General features: G+C 31.7%; 1 protein-coding gene across 2 annotated transcripts; it reads right to left on the bottom strand.

Annotated features, from left to right (window-relative positions):
- Positions 1 to 873: 873 nt before the first annotated feature.
- On the bottom strand, positions 874 to 20,954 carry LOC128192899 (outer dynein arm-docking complex subunit 2-like). 2 transcript variants are annotated; one of them, XM_052865948.1, is made up of 21 exons: positions 20,874 to 20,954; positions 20,150 to 20,394; positions 18,178 to 18,347; positions 14,991 to 15,243; positions 13,590 to 13,696; positions 9,510 to 9,652; positions 8,303 to 8,416; positions 7,794 to 8,020; positions 7,491 to 7,538; positions 7,204 to 7,360; positions 6,889 to 7,035; positions 6,364 to 6,573; positions 5,743 to 5,973; positions 5,419 to 5,529; positions 4,807 to 5,022; positions 4,444 to 4,625; positions 4,116 to 4,230; positions 3,805 to 3,993; positions 3,326 to 3,358; positions 2,027 to 2,248; positions 874 to 1,352 (listed from the first exon to the last, which is right to left on the bottom strand). In XM_052865948.1, exons 2-21 carry the CDS (start codon positions 20,377 to 20,379, stop codon positions 1,239 to 1,241), a joined length of 3,219 nt encoding a protein of 1,072 aa, XP_052721908.1. In that variant the 5' UTR covers positions 20,380 to 20,394; positions 20,874 to 20,954; the 3' UTR covers positions 874 to 1,238. The 2 variants fall into 2 exon arrangements, with proteins under 2 accessions (XP_052721908.1, XP_052721909.1); XM_052865949.1 differs by lacking the exon at positions 3,326 to 3,358.
- Between the last annotated feature and the right edge of the window lie 693 nt (positions 20,955 to 21,647).

Below are 21,647 nucleotides of genomic sequence, written 5' to 3'. Positions count from 1 at the left end.
AACTTTTAAAAGATTAACCTCTCCTGAATTCAAAATAATATTGAACATTAGATTTAAATAAAACTTGTTAAATGCAAGTTTATACTGTGTGAGGTACAAGGTTGATGTGAACAATGCGCAGAAGTTAAAATGAGCACAAAGAAGAGGCTCATGGGCCAAGCTGCTCACCAACACATCAAGTTGAATTCTTAACTTGTATGAAACTGGCAACAGGTGAAGGATTGGTGGCAGCAATAGTGATCAATATGGAACATACTCTAGATCATGATGATTTCATAACACCATAGCACTACATAATATTGTATGCAGCAGTGTCGCTCTTGAAGATTTTGAAAACAAATTTCTGTATGTGTTCCTGTGTTGAGCTTTACACCCCTCCTAGGACTCAACTTTTGGCATATGGGTCAACGTTTGAATATTAATTTCTAATAATGTGTATGTTGATACATGTAGATCATAAAGGTGGAAAGCATGGCAGAAAAAAATATTCAGGTTTAGTGAATTTTTTCTACCTACATGTACCTTCATAGCCTGACTGAACAACAAAAGAAAGCATTTTGCTGTTTAAATTTACATCTTTCTCTGAATATTGCTTTTCTTAACTAAAGCTTTTGTTATATCTTGACCCCATGACTTTTATGGGATCCCAAACGGGAGGGGTGCAGAGTTCAGTTTAGTCAAATGTAGGGGAAATCTTAGATACTTTTTCTCAAGATAAACAATGCTATAATTTGTGATTTTATTATGCCAATGCACTTGAACTTTTGGTTTAGTCTAGCATAAAATGAATACTTTTCTAAAGATTAAGCTTTTAAATTTAAAAAAAAAAAACCTGTAAAACTAAAAATACTGGTAGTAAAATACAACAAAAAATTTGATGGTAAATTAGATTTATTTCTGTCATAACAAGAACAACTATAAAACTTATGCAAATATGTAGACATGTATATTAAATAAATCACAGCATCTTATATATAGATACCTGTACCAGCTAAAATGTAACGTAAAGGAATTAATAGATTTTTATATAATTTCTTCAAAACTTAATGTTTCTCTAATCTGTTTGTCCTTGTAATCCAAAAAAAAATTAATACATTTCTGATATTAATCAAGATGTTACATAAATGCCATATTATATGTCAGTTTAATTTTGCACTCTTTTAATTGAGTTCGATTTCACATATTGGTTGGTATTGATGGCAGTTTCAGGGACGGAATTTGATTCGACTGGAAATGCTTTAAGAATATCTCGCTTTTTCATTGGCTAAAGCAAGTCTCCTGATGTTTCCTATGCACCCAGCGGAAGCTTCTTGGAGATCCTCATCCTGTGAGCCTACCATTTTCATCAAAGGCTACAAATATAAATTAATACATATTTTTGGAAACTATCATAAAATGTTCAGATACTTAACATATTTGTGAAACAAAACTGTAACCATATCAAGAATACCATGCATTCAGAAAATGGACAATCAAGGTTTATAGAACCAGAAAATACAATGAAAGAATTCATAGAATTTAGTGCTAATGAGGCTGCGTTATCCTCATCCTGCCTTTTCTTCTGTAGTTGTTCACACTTAAAATGATTTTTTTTTTTTTACTTTGGTCTCGGGGTTTACACTGAATGTAACACTTTTGCTCAGCTGATTTGATTGAAAATGTAGAAAAAAAGGGGGGGGGGGGAGGGGGGGGGAGGTTGCTGTAATGTTTTCAATGAGGGAAACTAGAGGGAGAGATACCATGTTTGAACTTTGAATATGAAAGATTGATTTCCTTCCTTTAACTATGAGATTATTTTCCCAAATCATGACAGTGAGCTCCATATGAAAAAAAAATCCACTGTTAAACTACTTTATATGATACATTTACGTTTATGCAAATAGTTCCCTGATTTAAGAGTTATGGATTATTGCTGCAGAGTTGAGAAAGTTTCATCAAATACAGAGACACCAAAATATACTTCTGTGGTGCAAGTACATGTTATTATTTAACTGTGCAGAGATAGGCATACTACAGTTATAAGCACCTGAACAACACCGGCTTCGTGCATGGTAATACAGTTCTCGGGGTTCTTGGACAGTTGATATAAGGCCCGGGCGGTGGATCTGTGTACATTTTCGTCCTGCGATTTGAGATATTTCACTAGCGGTGCCACCGCCCCCTCTCGTCCGAATGCTGTTCTGTTATTTCCCCAGTTGCAACACCTAGCTATGGCCTCTGCTAAATGTCTCCGTAGTTTATCATCCACCTGTGAAAAAATATTCATGCATGTTAAAAGATTCATTTGATTGTATTGTGAATATACAAATGCCCTACAAGGCTTTTATCCTTGAAATAAGAGTTCAGACACTGTTTTGATAGTGTCTAGCATTTCAATATTCAGAAATGAATTCAAACATTTTAGGAGATTAAATCTAAATTTGGCTTTTAGCAATTTATGTGCGACAAAATATCAATGTATAAAAATTAAGGGTAAAGCTTGAGCTAAATTTAAAGTAGAGCTTGCATTTTAATTTCTAGATTAATTAATTGATTTATAAGCACACAAGTGGATCATATGTGTAACTGTCAAGAACTCCAGGAAATATGCATGTAAATATCTCATTTGCCAATTAAATCTATTCATAAAAAGATTGGTGTAAATACTTTTGGCCATACATGTAGCTAGTATATATTTTATCCTATATAAAGATACATATAATACATAAATGTGTATTAGTGTACTTCAGAAATTTTCTTTTAATATTAAGAAACACTGTGAAATACTTGATGATATTTCAGTGATTTTGTTTCATTATTATTGGAAAGGATGAATCCATTAACTGTTGATTTGCACATTAAATAAGAAAAACCACTTTTTAAAAAACTGAAGTTAATGAATGTGAAATTCATGTTGTTTATGATTTGTATGTGTGATAGTAATGTTTAATTTTCACAAATGATTAAGACATATATGATCATGATGGACATATAAAAATGAATACATGAATTTTGAAAAATGATTTTTTTTTTTTGGCTATCAAATGAACATGCACGTGGAATTCTTTTTTTTTAAAAGACATGTATATCCAACAGAAAAATTTATTTAACGCTGTAAAAATGCAATTGAAAGCAAATTGCATGCTGTTATTTGGGAAAAAAAAAATAAAACCACAGCTAGTCAATTTTCAATCAAAATGAATACACAGAAAAATGAATGCATGATATGTTAAATTCATTCATCATGTACAGTATGCATTGTTAGCGAGGATATTTTGTCGAGAGGCACTGTGGTAAAATGTGTGATTGAGTTAAACCACTTCATTTCTCAATCCCCAGACAGTACCTGACTCTGATATCTACTACCCTTCCAAGCGTACTGAAAAAACACTGAACCTGTTATACACTACACATTGCAAGAAGAAAAGAAAAGCAAAAAAAAACCCAACAAACAAACCCCCAAAAATAATCCCCAAAACCGTAGTTGTGAAGCAATTAGAGATTCTTGTTATCAGATTTGCTCGGTGTTATCTTTACAATGAATTGCAATTGGGGGTTCTGTTTCAGTTAATGTCAATTACTTAATTTAAATGTAATTTTGTTGCTTCTTTGAGAGCATGCACAGGTGTTGCGCTCTCTCTCTCTCTCTCTCTCTCTCTCTCTCTCTCTTTTTAATAAACTCAACAATAGCAACCAAAAGAGGAGACTTTTAAGATCAATTTTAAAATGTTCATGTTTTAAACCTTACATCAGCTAGAACAATTTCCCATCTAGCAATGCTTTTTCAAAATAATTTATGCTTTGATTGCTTATTCCACCACTTACTGTGTTTGTAAGTCTGGCTAACATAGGAACCACGCCATGGTCTGTGATGACTGCTAGGTTTTCTTCGTCTTTGGCAATGTTTGCTATAGCTGCACACACACTGGCTAGAACCTCTCGATGGTCCGATTTCAAGAGACTCACAATCAGTTCTAAACCACCCACAAAAGATCGCACCATTTCTCCTGCGTCCTATTGCAAAATAAATTACATGTGTGCATGCCTTTTGCTCTATAAAAGCATGGTATCTGCAACATTTCATGAATATTGAAATTCTTTAAAAAATTCTGAGAACAAAATACTCTTAGACATACCTTTGCATTTTCAATACAAGGACATATGGCCCACGCAGCACTGGCCTGTACATCCGGATTCTGATTCTTGAGCAATGACCATAGTAATCGGACTCCGTCCAGTTTGTCGATGATTCTATAACCAACAACATAAGGAAAAAAAATGTCATCATTGCATACTTTCAGGCAATCTAAAATCTCATAATTAACTTTAAATTTTTTTTTTACCCAAAACATTACATTACTCACGACAAATCTCAGCTTACTCTATATTTTGCTAATTTATTTCAATTTTACTTTCAAAAGGTTTATGAAAAATGACAAATAATATATATGGGGCTGTACTTACACCATATTATCCTGTTCCTCCGCACACTGCCCAACAGCCCGAGTGACATTGACAAGGAGGGCCTGGTTTGTGCCAGTCAGTAAGTTGACCAGAGGGGGGATCCCTCCGGCTTTCCTGACCAACATTCTGTTGGGAGGGTCCTTAGCTAATTCACCTAAACCACCTACCACATTGACCAACACCTACAAAAGCCATATTTAGATAAAATCATTTTTTATGCTCTCCAACAAGAGAGATAACTCCTGATGCAAATTTTTGGGGGGAAAATTTTCACTACAAAAACACAAATGTTGCAGCTTAATAAAAAAAATAATGAACAAAAACTGAGCATTGATCATAATGAACAGAGTGTTTGACCCCCACCTCCTCAGGCTGGTCGTTCAGTAGTCCCACCAGCTGTTCTATTGCCCTCAGCTCCTGGAAGCGGGTCACATTCTCCGGACTGATGGCACACTTCCAGATGGCTCCGGTTGCTGCCGCCAGCAACTCTTTGTTTTCAGTTTTCTGTAGGAGGGACACCAGAGGGTCCAGTCCACCGTACTGCCTCACCAGATCTCGTGTCTCCTTCTCCTCCGCACACTGTCAATAAATACAGGCAAATAAGGTACACATATAGGTAGAAACAGTTAAGCTTATAGGGAAGAAACAGGGGTGAACATTTTTTAATTTGCTTTAAATGAAATTTGTAGAACCGATATCTTTTTAATTTGTTGTAATACATGGGGGAACAGCACTGACTTTATACAATAAGCATGAATTTATTAATAGCTTGTTTGATGTAACTGTTTCACTGTACTAGCTTGTCTAAAATATTCATATATATGAAATCTACTTTTTTTGGAAATTCTTGGGTACAGTATTGAAACAATTTGTATTCATTCAGTTCATACAATGTTGTTCAGCATCATTCAAATATACTTTGGCATGTTTCAAAATATACCTTAAAACTTGAACACAGCAAAAAGCAAACAGTACCTTGAATATAGCTGATGCACAATGCATCTGCAGTTCATCTGACTGGCTCTTTAAGTTCTTCACTAGATCCTCTATCATTCCCTCTGTTCTAATAGCTAGTCTGTAACTGGGCTGTTGGCAAGAAAAACAGAAGTTTTTACAATAGCAAATCCATATTTTATGTAGATTATTTTATACATTTATCAGCTTCATGTCATGAAGAAATGAAGCATTGTGTTAAATAGTACTTCTCTCCCTTGGTTTTTTTTTTAAGAAAAATGTATGAATAATTTACTCATTACTAGTATTTAAAAACTCTGTAAAAGATAAAAGATAAGTTCTGACCTCTGACGCACACTCCTGAAGGGTCCCGACCACCGGAATCAACATGTTCTCGTTGGGAGATTTGAGGAGTTTGGCCAGCAGGGGAATGGCACCCGCCTTCCTCATGGCCTCTTTGTTTTTCTTGCTCTTGCTGCAGCTCCACAAAGCCAGGGCACCACTGCGAGCCACCTCAGCATCCTTGTCTGCCTCTGGACTGGTGGCAGACACTATGGGGCAATCCAGGAGACCCACCTAGAGACAAAAAAAGGCACAACTTTTGTAAACTGAAAGCAAGTACTGTGGTTTCATTAATATTCAAAGGTATCAATTTTCGTGGAAAAAGTGAAAATCACAGTTTCAAGGATACGTAAATTCGTGGCAAATGACCCTATCAATACAAAATGATAGTAGAAATTGCACTTCAATGAACATTTAATTTCATGGATAAACTTAACAGCGAAATCCACGAAAATTGGTATTCAGCGAATATTGATGAAACCACAGTATTCAACTTTTGAAATTGTTTTGATGAAACGTTGCCTTAAATCATGACAACTCTCTCTCTCTCTCTCTCTCTCTCTCTCTCTCTCTCTCTCTATCTCTCTCTCTCTCCCAAAATCTACATATAATTACTGTACATACCAGTTTTTTTATGCCTCCATGCTGCCTGACGGTGCGCCTGGCCCGCCTGAACTTGGCCACATTGGCAATGGTTTCAGCAGCCAGACACTTGAGATCCTTGTCGGGGTCACGCAGGATCTTCACCATTGTCTGTAGTCCCCCCAGGTCAGCGATGGCCCGCCTGATCTGAGTATTCCTGGAGATTTCTTTCAAGATCTTGAGTGATCCAATCTTAAAGTAGAAAATCATCAAATGAAAAGAATTCTTCCTTTGTTTATCTTGTTAAATAGAGGATAACAATTCAATGAAGATACATTATGTGTATAGTAAAAACATTGTAAGTTCTAATTTTTAAATTTAAATGATAGTTATAGTGTCAATTAAAATAGAATATTTTTTTTAATTTTATGGAATAACTAGCAAGAAGAGTATTTCAGCTTTTTGTAATAAGTTTAGCCCAAAGGTAAGCTAGCATATACAGTGTATTTTCAAAATGCCAAAGATATTTTCTAAAGATCATTTCCCTACAGTTTTCAGCGCACGTACCTTGCATTTGACTTCCTCTGTGTCTAGCAGGTTGATCAACACCTCCAGACCCCCCACATCACGAATGGCCAACTGGCACGTCTCCTGAGCAAGGTTGAAGTCTCTCATTGAACACAAAGCAATGATGGTGGCAGTTTGGTTTCCACCCTGAAATAATGAAAAATCATTTAACAGGGTTTTATATTAGTCAAGAGTTTAATTATTGCATTTTCATAATAATTCCTTTCATTCCAAGATTATTTTAAGACATTAAGATTTCTATCCAATGAATTTTTCCATAGATGATGGTTCTAGCAATAGAATCTGTACTCTTACCTTGAGGTATTTGACCAGTTTCTGTATCTGCCAGTACTCAGACGGAAGGTCAGCATTTGTCTCGCTCCTCCTCTCTACTGCCTCTTCCTCCTCCTCACTCTCTGTGGAGCTCTCGCTGAAGGAGTCTTCTGCATCAACTGGGGTCTTTGTCTTCATCCTGTTAACAAGAATAAAGAAAGCAAAATTAGTTGTAAGAGTCCCTGCAGTGGTGATTAGGAAAGATGTCAGTGTGTTGACATAAGATTTTTACGAAAGTTTCAGATTTCAAGGAGAGAAAAAAAATTTACCTTGGAGAAGTCTTCTTCTTCTTTAGCTTCTGTGTTTCTCGTTTATCTCTGTAAAAATTGAAAATTTGAGGTGGTTGATACAGTAATAAATGGTAGTTTAAAACACAGACATTCCATCGACAAAGCCCAAATTCAGAGTGCGACTTTCAAATGAAATTGAAGAAAAAAGGAAATCTTTATTATTTAAAATTTAAAACTTCATTTATAAAAACTCAATTTACAAATGATGAAAATGATGATGATGATGATGATTACAAGAAACTCAACAACACAGGTTTTCATGCAAGGGAATTAAACACTTACGGTTCCTGGTATTCCTCCATCCCGAGCGCTTTCCATTTGAGAGATGGCTCCAGCTTCTTCTTTTTCTGTGCCTTCTGCTTCTGTCCTTTGTCCTTGGAGTCTTCCTCTGCCTTCTGCTTGGAGCGGTCAGGGCGGTAGCCTGCAGTGCTCTCTCTATCATCATCATCCTCCTCCACGCGCCTCGCATCCATGTAATCATCCTTCTCCTGGACTTTGAGGTGGAATTCCTACAAGCCATGATAAAAATTCCTTGATAAAAATCTACCCATATTTGTTCTTATAGACCTCAATGACTTATTGGATTTCTACTGTAATCATGTTTACAATGATTTTAATTTTATTTCTTATAGATATAGACTCCAATTTTCTCATTTAAGAATTTTTTTTTTTAATCTTCTTTTGTAAAAGTAAGACAAAATAGTACATTTAATAGTTGGTATTTTGAATAACTGATGAATTCTCTCTCTGAATATTTCCCTCTAACTTTTTTTTCATGTCACTTTTCTTACCTGTTTGTCAATCATCTCTGTAAAGTGGGCACTCTTGTCCTTGAGCAGTGTGACCAGCTCCCTGTAGGCATCGCCCTCCTTCTCGTAGTTCATGTCGCCACGGTTGTCTGGGCCCTTAATCAAAGACACCAACATCCTTAAACTTTTCATCGGCACTTGCATTTTCTTATTTTAACTACCTTAGAAATAATCCCTATTCAAAAGATTAGTTGGCTTTTGAAATTATGATTTCCCAACAAATTTCCTTAAATCTGCATGCATATGCACAAAGATTTACAATATGAATAGAAATCAGTTAACCTTTTTTTCCTTTATATATACTAGTGATGCCCAGTATCCAAATCAAAATACCCTGCAAAAACTGCCAAAAAAAACCCAGATGCTAAGCATCATTTATTATTAATTTCTAATTAGAAGCCTTTATACAAATAATTATTTGTAGTACTGGGTAATTTCAGGGATATATTCTGACAGCTCAAGGCCAAAGTCGGTATGTATTGCAGTCGATAATGCAAATCTGTAGATTAACTGAATCAATATTTCATGAAACATTTTTTAAGTTCGTCCCTAAAAACCAGTTAATTTGTGGTCTGTTGACATATTACGTCATGGTAACTACAGGTATATCAAACAATTAATCAGTCATCCGAAGGTTTAAAAAAATTAAAACACTACAAAAAGTCAGGTTTTTTCATTTCATACTTTGAATTAACAAGTAACAGTGTTTCTTTTATCAATATCATATATGAACATGTATATCGGTATAAGTACCATATTTTCAAAAAAATATTTAAATTAGAAACATTTAGAAGAAAAATTGTCTACAAGGTAAGATATTTTCTCATTGCTTATAAGCAGTTACAAATAAACAATAATTTATTTTTAAAAAAATACAACTGTTTTTTGCAAAAAACTTGTTAAAAATTTATTGAACATCTGTAATTTTCACAGCACATTTTCAAAAAATGTTTTTTTACACTATAGAATCTAAGATATCATTCCTAAATAAATAGTCACCAAAAAATAAAAGGTGACCATGCACCCGAGGTCAATTGCACACATTCTACAGATACTGTAACAGTTGACTTTATTCATGTGTGTATCAACTTTTTTTTTTTTTCAACTTCAAAATTAGAATCTACTTGTGCAATATTTCAAATTTAGAGTTATGTCTCTTTGGTCACATAGAGCCACCAATATATAATACCTTGTTCAGATAGTAGCCACTGGTATTGGCGGTGATGTATAACATATTTCCATCAAACGGCCGAACTTCTATGTACGCAATGTCTCCATGAAGCTGGCGTTGAGGAGGAGCGCGACAGCCATTTTTGAAAATGTATCCGTCACCTACAGATCAAGTTATACATTTAAAATCACATAAAGTAAGAATTCAAAAAAATCAATTCTTGAGAAGTATGCAGTTATTACTGCAATCCTATTAAAACATTGTTAAATTAATTATATAGTTAACTGCTTGAATTATACAGCAACTACTTGAATTTACTGGTAAATTGGGCTCAAAGACTTGCATGCATGCAAACTATATCCTTTTAGTTAAACCCTTTCTAAATTAATCGAAACAAAAATAAAATGTACAGTATATATATGAATATGCTTTATATAGCCATCAAGTTTATTTTCAAAATATTGTGGTACTTTTTCTGCATTAGATAACTTTAAATTTCTCCTCCCAAAAATTATGTTTACATTAATATCTTTAAACTGTTTTTATTTATACATGTATAAACCAATCTGATTAATCTCTGCTTCATTGTAAGACAGTCAGCCAAGTTTCTCAATCTTATTGGGATACCTCATCATAATCATGCTTAACCTCTCCCCCCCCCCCCAAAAAAAAAAAAAAAAAACAAGAACAAAAAACAAAAAAAACTTGGTATCATTTAAGAACTGTTATGGTCCAAATTAAAATTTTACTAAGCAATGAAAAGAAAAAAAATTCTATGATTTAATTTTGCCTACATTTTAACAGCTTATACATACATTGGTAGGTTGATATAATGTAAAAAGACAATTGGGGCTTACGTAGAAATCAACATACTATAACATGACTATTGATCTATTGATTAGTATGTAACATACGTCAGGGGATCAACAGCACGTGCCACACTCACGTGCCAAAAGTATGTCAACTTTACTTTTCACTATATATTTCATTGAAAACCAACATTTTTTAAAGATTTGTTGAAAATAACCCCTTGACTAATTTTTTAAAGACTTGGATTATAATAAATTAAGAATTTCTCTAGTTTTTTTGGCATCATATTTAAATCTATGTTCAACCTTCAGTTCTTGAGATTTGAAATTTACAGTTACAATCCAAAGTAAAATTTTTGACTCGCATATTGCAAAAGATACATGTAGGCCTATATAGTAGAGCACTTACAAAATATCTTCGTGTTGTGTTTGAAATATCATGTTTTACGTCAAATGAGTTGTCAAAAAACTATTTCAATGTATGTCAAAAACTGCCAATTGAATTTAAGGTAAGGTTTGCGGTTACAGGGAGATAACTCACACATTTTCATTGTGACGTAACACCAACTACCCTTTATTTCAGTTATGACGTCAAAATTTATACGACGTCATAATTGATTTCAGTTTTTTTTTTATTTCGCGGTTTTTTTTATCTTCAATGAAAAAATAAGAGGACACAAGCATTTTATCAATTTCCATGAAAACGAAATCCGCATCATATGGTTTTGAATAGTGTTTTAGAAACATCAGATTACACATATTCTAAGATACGTTTTTCCTAAAACCAGTGGACTTGGAAAGGTTTCAAATAAGATGTTTTCGTTTTCATAATAGTAGTCCAAAATTAAGACTTTTGTTGCATTTTATTCTATTTTTAGATAGTTCATCAGAAATTAATAAACGTGAATCATGATATTAATAGGGATATTATTTTCGAACATTTTAAGCATAAATAACCCCCATAATAGTCACTTATAAAATGTACATATTTTCACAAAATTGTTTACATTTCATCAAAATCAAAATTGGAAATCATGAACTTTGACCTTTTGTAGTTATAAAACGGGACGGGCAAAATTCATTTGAATTTCATGAGAAAAAAGACTTTAGTATAGTGAACAAAATGGTATTTAACTTTGGTACAACCTCTCAAAAATGCAAGCCCACAAACCTTACCTTAATTAAAGCAATATGCTCACTACATTTTTATGCTGAATTTTTGTTGTTGCGAAAATGTTATTTTCTTCTATAATTACAAAAATATCATGTTTTTTTAAATTTCTGTTAGCCATATTTTTGTGGGAAAAGCCTCTAAGAAGCTTTAATTTAAGCAAAAATGAATTATTGTCGTCCTGTACAAAAATAGGTCTGCTATATATTCCTCAGGAGAAAAATATTTATTTTGACATAAATAAATGTTTTTTTCAAATCTTAATTACCATTAAAATTTCAGTTACAAGCAAACTTATCAAACTAGTAGGTTTTTGCAGCAAAATAAAATGCTAAAAAATACAGCTCATATTGCTTTGATAAAAATTTCTTCAAAATCTGACAAAAAATAACGACAAAAACCCTTTAAAATACAAGTCTTGTTTTCAATGAAATATATAGGTATTAAAGAAAAGTTGACATACTTTTGGCACGTTATTGTACATGACATGACTCACAGCATGCATACATCACAGGTTTTTTTAATGACATTTTATTAAATGACGTCATTGTCTCCTAGCTAGCAGACTAACTGTCTGATCCACATATGGTACATGGTCTGGGTCAAACAAACAGGAAAGGGATTCATGTACTTTAAAGGGACTTGGACACAATTTGACTTAAAATTTTCAAATTTTATTTTTCCATTTTCAATGTTTATACTGATAAAAATAGAAGTTTATAATGCGATGTCAAAATTTGAAAGTCAAATACTGTGGTTTCATCAATATTCGTTGAATACCAATTTTCGTGGATTTCGTTGTTTAGTTGATCCACGAAATTAAATGTTCATTGAAGTGCAATTTTTATTAACATTTTGTATTGATAGGGTCATTGGCCACGAATTTACGTATCCTTGAAACTGTGATTTTCTCTTTATCCACGAAAATTGATGCCCTTGAATATTAATGAAACCACAGTATCAAGTTATAAGCAAGTTACAGAGTACGAAATTCTTTGTTTTGTAAACAAAGCTCGAATATTGTCATTTTTACATGTGTTGTATTGGTGTAAGTTTCAATCAAATGTATCTTTCTTTTGTTGATAATAGTATTTATAAAGATACTGAATTAGTTTAAATTGTTTTTACATGTCATTTTGTCTAAGAAAAGGTAATTCTCTACATTTTTTGTAAACAACTATAAGACTCGAGCTTTGTTTACATTACAACCAATTCTTACCTCTGTATCTCGCTCGTAACTTGACTTTATAACATTCAATATTTTGGTCAATCATTTAAAATGCACCAGTAAACCATTTTATGCATAAAAAATGAAAAAAAAAATTTTGATCACAAATCGTGTCCAAGTCCCTTTAATATTGCATTGTGACCAAAATATATTGGGAAAAGATTTTAAGACAGCAGGTTTTTTTTCCATACATATTCAAAAATACAACTGTATTGTTTTAAATAAAGAAATTAATTACTTCCTGTGTGATATTTCGATATACATGTATAATTGTTTTCTTTTGAAAAGATATTAAAATACCCTGACATTTTTACAAGAGAAGCAACTCTTTATAGTTAGTGAGGTGGAATAACACACCTGGGCTGGGTTTTACAAAAGAACTTACGACTTAGTCTTAAATATTTCTAGATTCGTAGAATGGTCTTTAATAAACAAAATTTATATAAAACCATTTATTTACAACTATTTTGATTTCCATAATTATATTTACAGCCATAAGAATAAAACAGTGATTAGTTAGTGATTAATTAGCATTCATTAATTTGGTCGTAAGTCGTAAGTTCTTTTGTAAAACGCAGCCCTGGAACATATCAGTCAAATTAACATTAAATTATTTGATTATGAAAGAAAACTGTACGTATGTCAAATAAGCGAAAAATTTGCAGTTTGAAAATAAAAAATGAATATCTTAAAACTTCAATTCTGAAAGTAACAACAAAAGCCCCTGTGGGATTCGAACTTGGGAAGTACCGATCACAAGCCCATCAATACACAACCAATCCGACAAGAGATATTAACATAAGTTGTAGAACTAAATTATCAATCATTGTAAAATGAATAGAGTTAAAGTTTAGTAAATACAGGGTTTCATTCTCATTCAGCAGTCTTACCCCAGAAATCGATGGTTTCCAGCACGTGCTTTCTTTCATCATCTCCCGACAGTTCCTGTAAGATGGTGACTTCTCCGTCAACCATGATAGGGGTCAGTCGAACATCCCTACAGAGGCAAAATTAAGAAAAGTTACACCTATAGCAAGCTTTATGTGTAATATGGCACATACCTGTACAGTTATATTGTAGATTTCCATTAATTATTAGAAATTTATATCGTTAAATGACACAAAAAGTATCCCCTTACAGATTTCAAAATTGCAACTTAATTTTTCCAACACTCACTGTTCTGAACTCTTTGAAAATATGACAAAAAAGTTTTTTGCTTGCAATTTTATATAATCTCGCAATCTGATACAAATTTGATAACATGGAATTAATTTCTAGCATAAAACAAGGAATTTTTAGTGTTATCATATTTAATCATAAAAGAAAATTTGTAAAGTTATTAAAGTGTCTTAAATGTAGAACACCCCATATACATAGTTGCTGTCTAATCTGTTACAGTACAAGAAATGCGGATCCCTATTGCCTATTTAGAAATAGATAAGTAGCATTAATTATCACATACAAATATATTGAGAAAATGTCTATAATAAAGACATAATTATCAATATGGTGTTAATGAAAGGAGGATTACATTACAAAAGCTGCCAGACTTATACTCAGTTCATGAAAAAAGAACAAAATAACAACTGTAATAAATACTTTGTTATGTACACCATATATGTCACATGCTTTAATTACTTTACAGTTTTAAGAATACTTATGAACAGTGAAATCAATACTGAAAAAAAACTTAAAAATGAATTTTTATGTGTTAAATAAATTAGCAAGTATTAATATTTGTACCCAAAGTGTCAATTATTATACATGATACTGGTATTCATGTTTGAGTGTTTGTTTATAACTGACTGTCAAACTCAGTCATGATGAAATACAAACAAATGCAAACAAATTAAATCATTAAAAAGTTTTAGATTAAAACATGCAAAACATATTGCTATAAACATAATCTTTTTGGCATTTTGCTTTCAAAGTTCATAAAAGGACAATTCAATGAAAAAAAATAAATAATATAAATGATTCTAAATCAATCTTCAATTTCATTGGAAAATAAGTGGAAAAATATTTGCAGTTTTGCTTTTTATTCCCTGTGGCTTTCAAAGCTCAGTAAAATTAAAGAGAAAGAATGTCAGGCGAAGATGAATTATTCCCCTTAGTCTGCAGATTGTTGTATTTGATTTAAAAGAAAAAGGTGACTGCATGTATGATACATGAATAAATAGCGTACACTGTAAACTGTGTCTGTATAGTGTATAATCTGTCTATCTAAAAAGAGGGCAAATTGTATGTGTGTGTGTGTGTGTTGTGTGCAATCAACATTATATTAAACATACTTTGTTATCTGAGCGATGCTCTGGTTCAATAATTGCTGGTCTAGTCGCAGAAGAATCAGCCTCATTTTCAGCACCAGTTTCTTTTCCTCGATTTCCTCTTGTTTTTCAGTGTTTCCTTCGTTTTCTGCGTGCTGCTTGGCGAGTTGTTCGATCTCCTTGGTGATCTCCTCGATGAATCGGAAGATGGAGTTGTCGTCTCCTTCCACTGTGGCGAAGCGCTCACCCAACATGTTGGCCACTGGATCACGGTTTGCTTTAAAAAAAAAAGAAAAACCCAGGCATCAATGGCAATTAATAGAGTTAACATATTATTCTACTCCCAAGCAAGCAAAAAACAAAAATAAAAATAAATACAATGCATCCATGAATGGCAATCTATTTTCTTCTAACAAAAAGGTTCAATATATGTGGTCTCTAAAATAGGTATTCTGAGGGGGAAGGGGGATTTTTAAATTACACAGTTTCACTGCCACTTATATTTGTATGTCCTGGATTGGAAAGGTTTTTTGCATTTTTATGATATATATTTGTAGTTTTTAATGCGTAAACTTCTTTTTGTTTTTGTCAGCTTTAATTTGAATATGTTGCAGTTGACTCGCTGATAAGTCGGGTCACTTTTTCAGGACAACCGATGTACAGATACGCTCAATAAAATCACCACATTTAATCATACTGATTTTTTTTTTTAAAAATGTCTTTTTTTAATCCATTTATCAATGCTAAAAATGTTTGGTTAATTAATTTGTAGCTGATATATCAATTTTCGTATTTCTATTCAACTGAATCTGAAACTTAATAATTGCATGATCAAAAGCAATCAATAATTTTATAATCAGTATTTTACTAATTAAAAGCAGTTAATTACAATGCATTGGAAAAAGAGAAATTGAAACCACTGATCATTTCATTAACTAACTAGGGTAAACCAGCAAAATATAAATCTAATATATTCGTTGTAAATTAATAATGAAAAAATCTGCATGGTAATGAAATAATTTTAATCAAGTCTACGTGTAGCTCCGGATTTTTTTTACTAAGGTAAATTTGCTTCATTAAGAAATTGAGATTTATATTTACCTTATATTTCCAACTAATATTTAGGGCAAATATTCATGAGTATTACATTAAACAAGAAAAGTTTTCTGCTGATAATCATAATTAAACCAGTCAGGGTTATTACGTGGAAAAAAGAAATAAAAGAAATTTTTTTACATTAAATTATGGAATACAGAAAACATTTGATCGAGTTACTTTGATAGAAAAATTGAGACAGAAAGAGGGAGGCATTTTAATAAAAATGCAGACACTAACTCAAGCAAAGGTCTTAAGTTTTTTTTTTTACATTAAATAATACAGAAAACCTTTCGATCAAGTTACTCTGATAGAAAAATGGAGAGAGAAAGAGGGAGGCATTTTAATAAAAATGCAGACACTTTCCCAAGCAAACCCCCCCCCCCCAACGGATAGTTTCATCAACTAATACCAATGGTCTTAGGATAGATATAGTTACAATTTATAGAACAATTTCAAGATTAAAAAATAAAATTAATTACAGTCTCTACACTTTGAATTATCTGAGCAGTAAATGTGAAAAAAGTATGTACATGCATGCTTGCACACAAAGTTCTAAATAAAGTCAAGTCAGACTGCACAAGTTCAACCCTGTACAAGTCTTACTCAGAGTCTGACATGGCAATGATAATTTGTGTTTTATGGTGTGGTAAATGGCTGAATACATTATCATACTTTTTTTATCAACTCCGATGACATTGAGTTTCCTAGTAAATATAAAATGAAGAAACAAGGAAAAGAAAATTTATGTTCTTATAATCTTATAAAAGAAAATAAACGAAGGAGAAAATTAGGGGGAAAAAAAGGTCCCTTGCACATATTTCTTCTGAGATCCAAATTAAAACATAGGCAATAATATGATGAGGTTAATATATCATTTGCACTCAGAGAGAGAGAGAGAGAGAGAGAGAGAGAGAGAGAGAGAGAGAGAGAGAGAGAGAGTGAGAGCATGTATGTTAAACCTTCACCTACATAAATCAGATGTAGTGAATAATTAATTCATACATGAAAGGTAAATATCATCATGAGAAGTAAAAAAAAAAAAAAAAAAAAAACGAAAATTTGGTACATTCTTTTAAACTAGCTAGTGAATAATTTCTAGTATAATTAGGCAGGTGTACATATAAAATATGTATAATATTTTATTCTATATATGCAACTAGATTAATATATACACGAGTCCCTATTATTTTCTCTTTACATGAATAAAAAAATTTTATATACTGGTAAAGAGATCATCATTTTGATTTCCATATACCGGTATATGTAATATATACTAATATCTATTAAAAAAAAGAAATTAGAAATTAAAACCTTTCCTATTTTCAAAAAATTTACCACATTTTATGTTCATTTAAGCCCATTCTTCAAAACGTCCAAATTGTGAACAAAAATTTATGGTTTTATCCATAATGCAACAAACATTATTTCCGTTTTCAAAACATCAGACCTATTTGGAACAAAAATCTTTTGTTGGTACATATAAAATATAATTTTTTTTTCCTGCACCAATTTTTCATTTTGCATAAAAAAATTCCAAATAAATGAAGTTCCTTATAATATATATTATGCACACTTAACAGAAATTTTATTTTCATCATTTTCCAAGGTGCTGAAAAAAGCCAACTGTTATTTGTAAAAAAAAAAAAAAAAAAAAAAAATATATATATATATATATATATATATATATTTTAATTTTTCATACAAAAATTTAAAAATCAAAATATTTGACCTGTCAATGGTTTGGACAACAAAATGAAGCTATCTGCTGATGATTAAACCCAGTTAAATTTCAGGGGTTAATCTATGTTTGTAATTTGACACTCAATTCTGTTAATTCCATATTTTACATAAGTACTTAATTCCGGATTTGGCCGTTTTCCATCAAATCGCATAAAAATCCATAATATTAGTATATAATAAATAACATATAAAATTGCGAATGCTGGTTTTTTATCATAATTTCATGTAGTTAACATCTGCCGAAAATAAAAGCGAGATTTTAAACTTCGCGAGATGTGCTTTTGACGATTTTTCGCAGATATTAATTCCTCGCATTTAATTAGGAATCTACGGTAACATATTTTCATTAAAAGCTAAAATAGTAATGTCACACCTTCCAGGCAAGCTCTGATTTCGATCATTTTCTTGTCTCCGGATGCTCTGAGGACTTGTTCACAGTATTCCATGGTCATGGCGCTACACTCATAGTCTGATCCATCCCTCTTTATAGAGAATAGGGGCTGGTCCTTGTCAGCTTTGGCTTCTGATATTTTATCCCCACCTCTGAAGAAACAAAAAAATAATTCCAATCAATTAGATACATTTATCATGTACATTAAGCAACATTTATAAATGTGTAGTAACTCCTCTCTATCTCTCTCTCTCACTCTCACTCTCTCAAATAATAATTTACAAATGGAATCAATTTCTTTTCATATTTATTCCATGGTATATCACCATAATTTATAATCAACTATAAAAAATAACTTTTTTATTTAAAATTGATAATTTTTTATTATTCAAACACCACATTTATATATAAAAAATGTGAGATAATTTACAAATGAAATAATATTGCAGATATTATTTCAAATTTATTAAGTATTTCAGTAATACATTTATTTCATAGATTGGATAAAAAATATATTTTTGCATTATTATAGCTCTTGTGCTAATGCTTAACAAAAACTGAACTTTGAAAAAAACAAAAAACAAACAAACTAAAGTACTATAAAATGCTACTGGGCTGCTACAGTTAATTAAGCAAATATATCTCCTTATTCATAAACAATATAACATTTATTTGAATGATTTCATCATACTAAATGCATATTTCCATTCTTAATTGTAACATTTTTCCAGGTGGTCATTATTAAAAACAATTAATGTATAATTTGTATTTTAAAAAAATTGTTCCATTAATATGTGTTTAATTTCAAAGATTTCAAACCAAAATATTTAACAAAATCTTGACTATTCTGCAATACTTCATTTTAAAGGTAATTTGCTAAAAGGTCAAATGATAATAATGTAAGGCTAACAAGTTCATAAAAAGTATCTTAAACAATACACAGGTATAGTTCTAATTAATATTATTTTACAAATTGACTATTTTCACAAAAAATAAAAAGAATTACTAAAAAAAGGAAGCAAGTTTGCAGTTAAGGAAAACCATCATTAAAAAAATAACTGTTACTAATTTCAATTTTTTTCAGTTGACAAGGTATTAATCACTATTCTGCTATTATAAATCAAATGAAATATCATCATAATGACAGTATACACTAAGTGACACCTCAGGAGGAGGAAACTGTAATCCTCAACAGGAGGCCCGATTGTTATGAGCTTATAAAACACACAGTAAGAGAAAATTTAAAGCTGCTTGGTCCGATTTTTTTGTTATTACAGTATACATTTTTTTTCTATACAAACCATTTATCTTAGAAAGTTATGGACATTCTCCTACTTACACAAGCAGAATAAGTCTCCTTTCAAAATTAGAAATATTCAAAGTAAATAAAAATAATTCTTTTTGGGCAAAAGAAAAAACAAACAAAAATGCATCACGGGAATGTTTAGAAAAGGAAACCGTTTGGTTTCATCCCCTGAATAATTGGGGTTATTTAACCCGCATGCTATGCATCGATTGCAAAGAAAGCAAACTTCAGAAATATTAGCGAACAAAACGTACATGTGTATTTGTAATGTGTCTGATCATTTCGACCTTTATTTAAAGCGATGTCAAAGTCGTAATACAACCATAACCGTCTCGTCATCAGGGGTGAACTTTAACATGAGGCGAAATAACGCAGTACCCTTTTATGCCGTTTGTTTTGTTAGCAAATTTTGTACGTATTTTTCTTCATTGAAATTTGGCTTAAATGATTGGGAAAACTACTGCGATGTCTATTATTATAATTATACTTAGCATAACCATCGTTTAAAAGCGTGCATAAAATTTGATATAAAATTGGACCAACCAGCTTAAGAGATATAGGTTACAATTAATGAATCATAACAGCATTAATTTTGATTGCTGAAGAGGCAAAAGCTTGGAATTTCTTGGAACCACACAAAATACACACCTGTCTTCTAACCCTGGTGCACTGATTGCATCCGGACTGACTGTTGTTTGCCAGGTCAAGGGCTTTTTGAAAACTAATTTAGATTCATCAGCATACTTGGCACTGAAACCATCAACATACTGTATGATGGAATTAAGCAGTTCTTCGTTTAGTTTTGTGAATTCTAACTTGCCCCCTGAACCTCCCTTGGCAGAGGTCCACTGTGCTGCTCTCTGCAGAGCCTGACCCATGACGGATGTGTACACCTGAAATAAGAATTAAAAATTAAAAAAAGAAAAATCAATATTTATATCATGAAGACTGATTTTTTTTCTTTTATTGTTATATAGAAACGAATTCTAATGACATAGAAGTATTTCTTAACATGTAAAAAACTTTTCTATTTTTTTTTTTTTTTTTAGATTTAATTCTATATTTTGGTTACACATAGATTGTTGTGGAAACTATTTAAATTGAGAAAACACAATACTCACAAATATACGAGTTAAGCATTTATCAAAAATTTTAAGATATTATCAGTGTCAACGTTTTGATGTAAGGCTTGTTTATTCATACAAAATCATAGATTTTTGGTGATAACAAATGCTGTCAAAACCTGGTTTCAACTTTAAACAAGCAGTTGATAAAAATACGCTATACTGACCGAAGCAAACTGTGAAGTAGAAGATAGAAAATTGAAGAAAAGTGCAGAAGAGAGCAAAATAAAATGCATAAAATACAATACCTATATTCCTCTTTTGAGTCTGGTTATGCTGTGGTTGTCAAGGCTTATTGCGCATGCGTCTGCGGAAATAGCAACATCTCTCTAAACAAAAAAGCCAAATCAATGACCCTTTATTATCCGTAAAAAAAGTAAACCATATATATATTTATATTTATATATGTATAATTAAAATAATATCTGTGTAGCGTGTAAGTGAGCGAATCTAATTCTAATTGATTTTAATGAAATTGTAGTAAACTTGATTAATGATAGGAAAAAAAACATAAAACAATAGGGGCCTAATATGTCTATTATCATATATTTTCATTTGCATCTAAACTTTATTACATCCGTAAAAATGAGCTTAATTTTGTAAAAAAAAAAAGATAAAAAGAAAAAATAAAATAAGTTGTTTATTGTATATGATTAATTTTAGTGTATTTTATCATTGTGATATTGCATAACTAGAAGGGGGGGGGGGGGTCCGTAAAATTCAATTCTATAAAATTGCTGAAAATAGGCCTCGGACCCACGGCAAACACAGTTATCACTCTGACACCCCCACCCCCTCCTCTTTTGGAAGAATAACTGGATCCGATTCACGCATGACATGCGTTACCAAATTATATTTCATGGCACAAATAATGTTTTACATAACTACATATTAAGAAGAAAAATAAAGAAAAATAAAGAAAAATAAATGATTTCCCTTCTTCTTTCATTCTCTGGACTAAGATAACAAAAACTTTCAAACAAAGCCCGGATTCATTAATGTCATCCTTTCTTTTTGGGGGG

The sequence above is a fragment of the Crassostrea angulata genome, chromosome 7 (genome assembly GCF_025612915.1).
Source record: "Crassostrea angulata isolate pt1a10 chromosome 7, ASM2561291v2, whole genome shotgun sequence".
Classification (NCBI taxonomy): Eukaryota; Metazoa; Mollusca; class Bivalvia; order Ostreida; family Ostreidae; genus Magallana; species Magallana angulata.
This window is presented reverse-complemented; position numbering and strand designations above follow the sequence as displayed.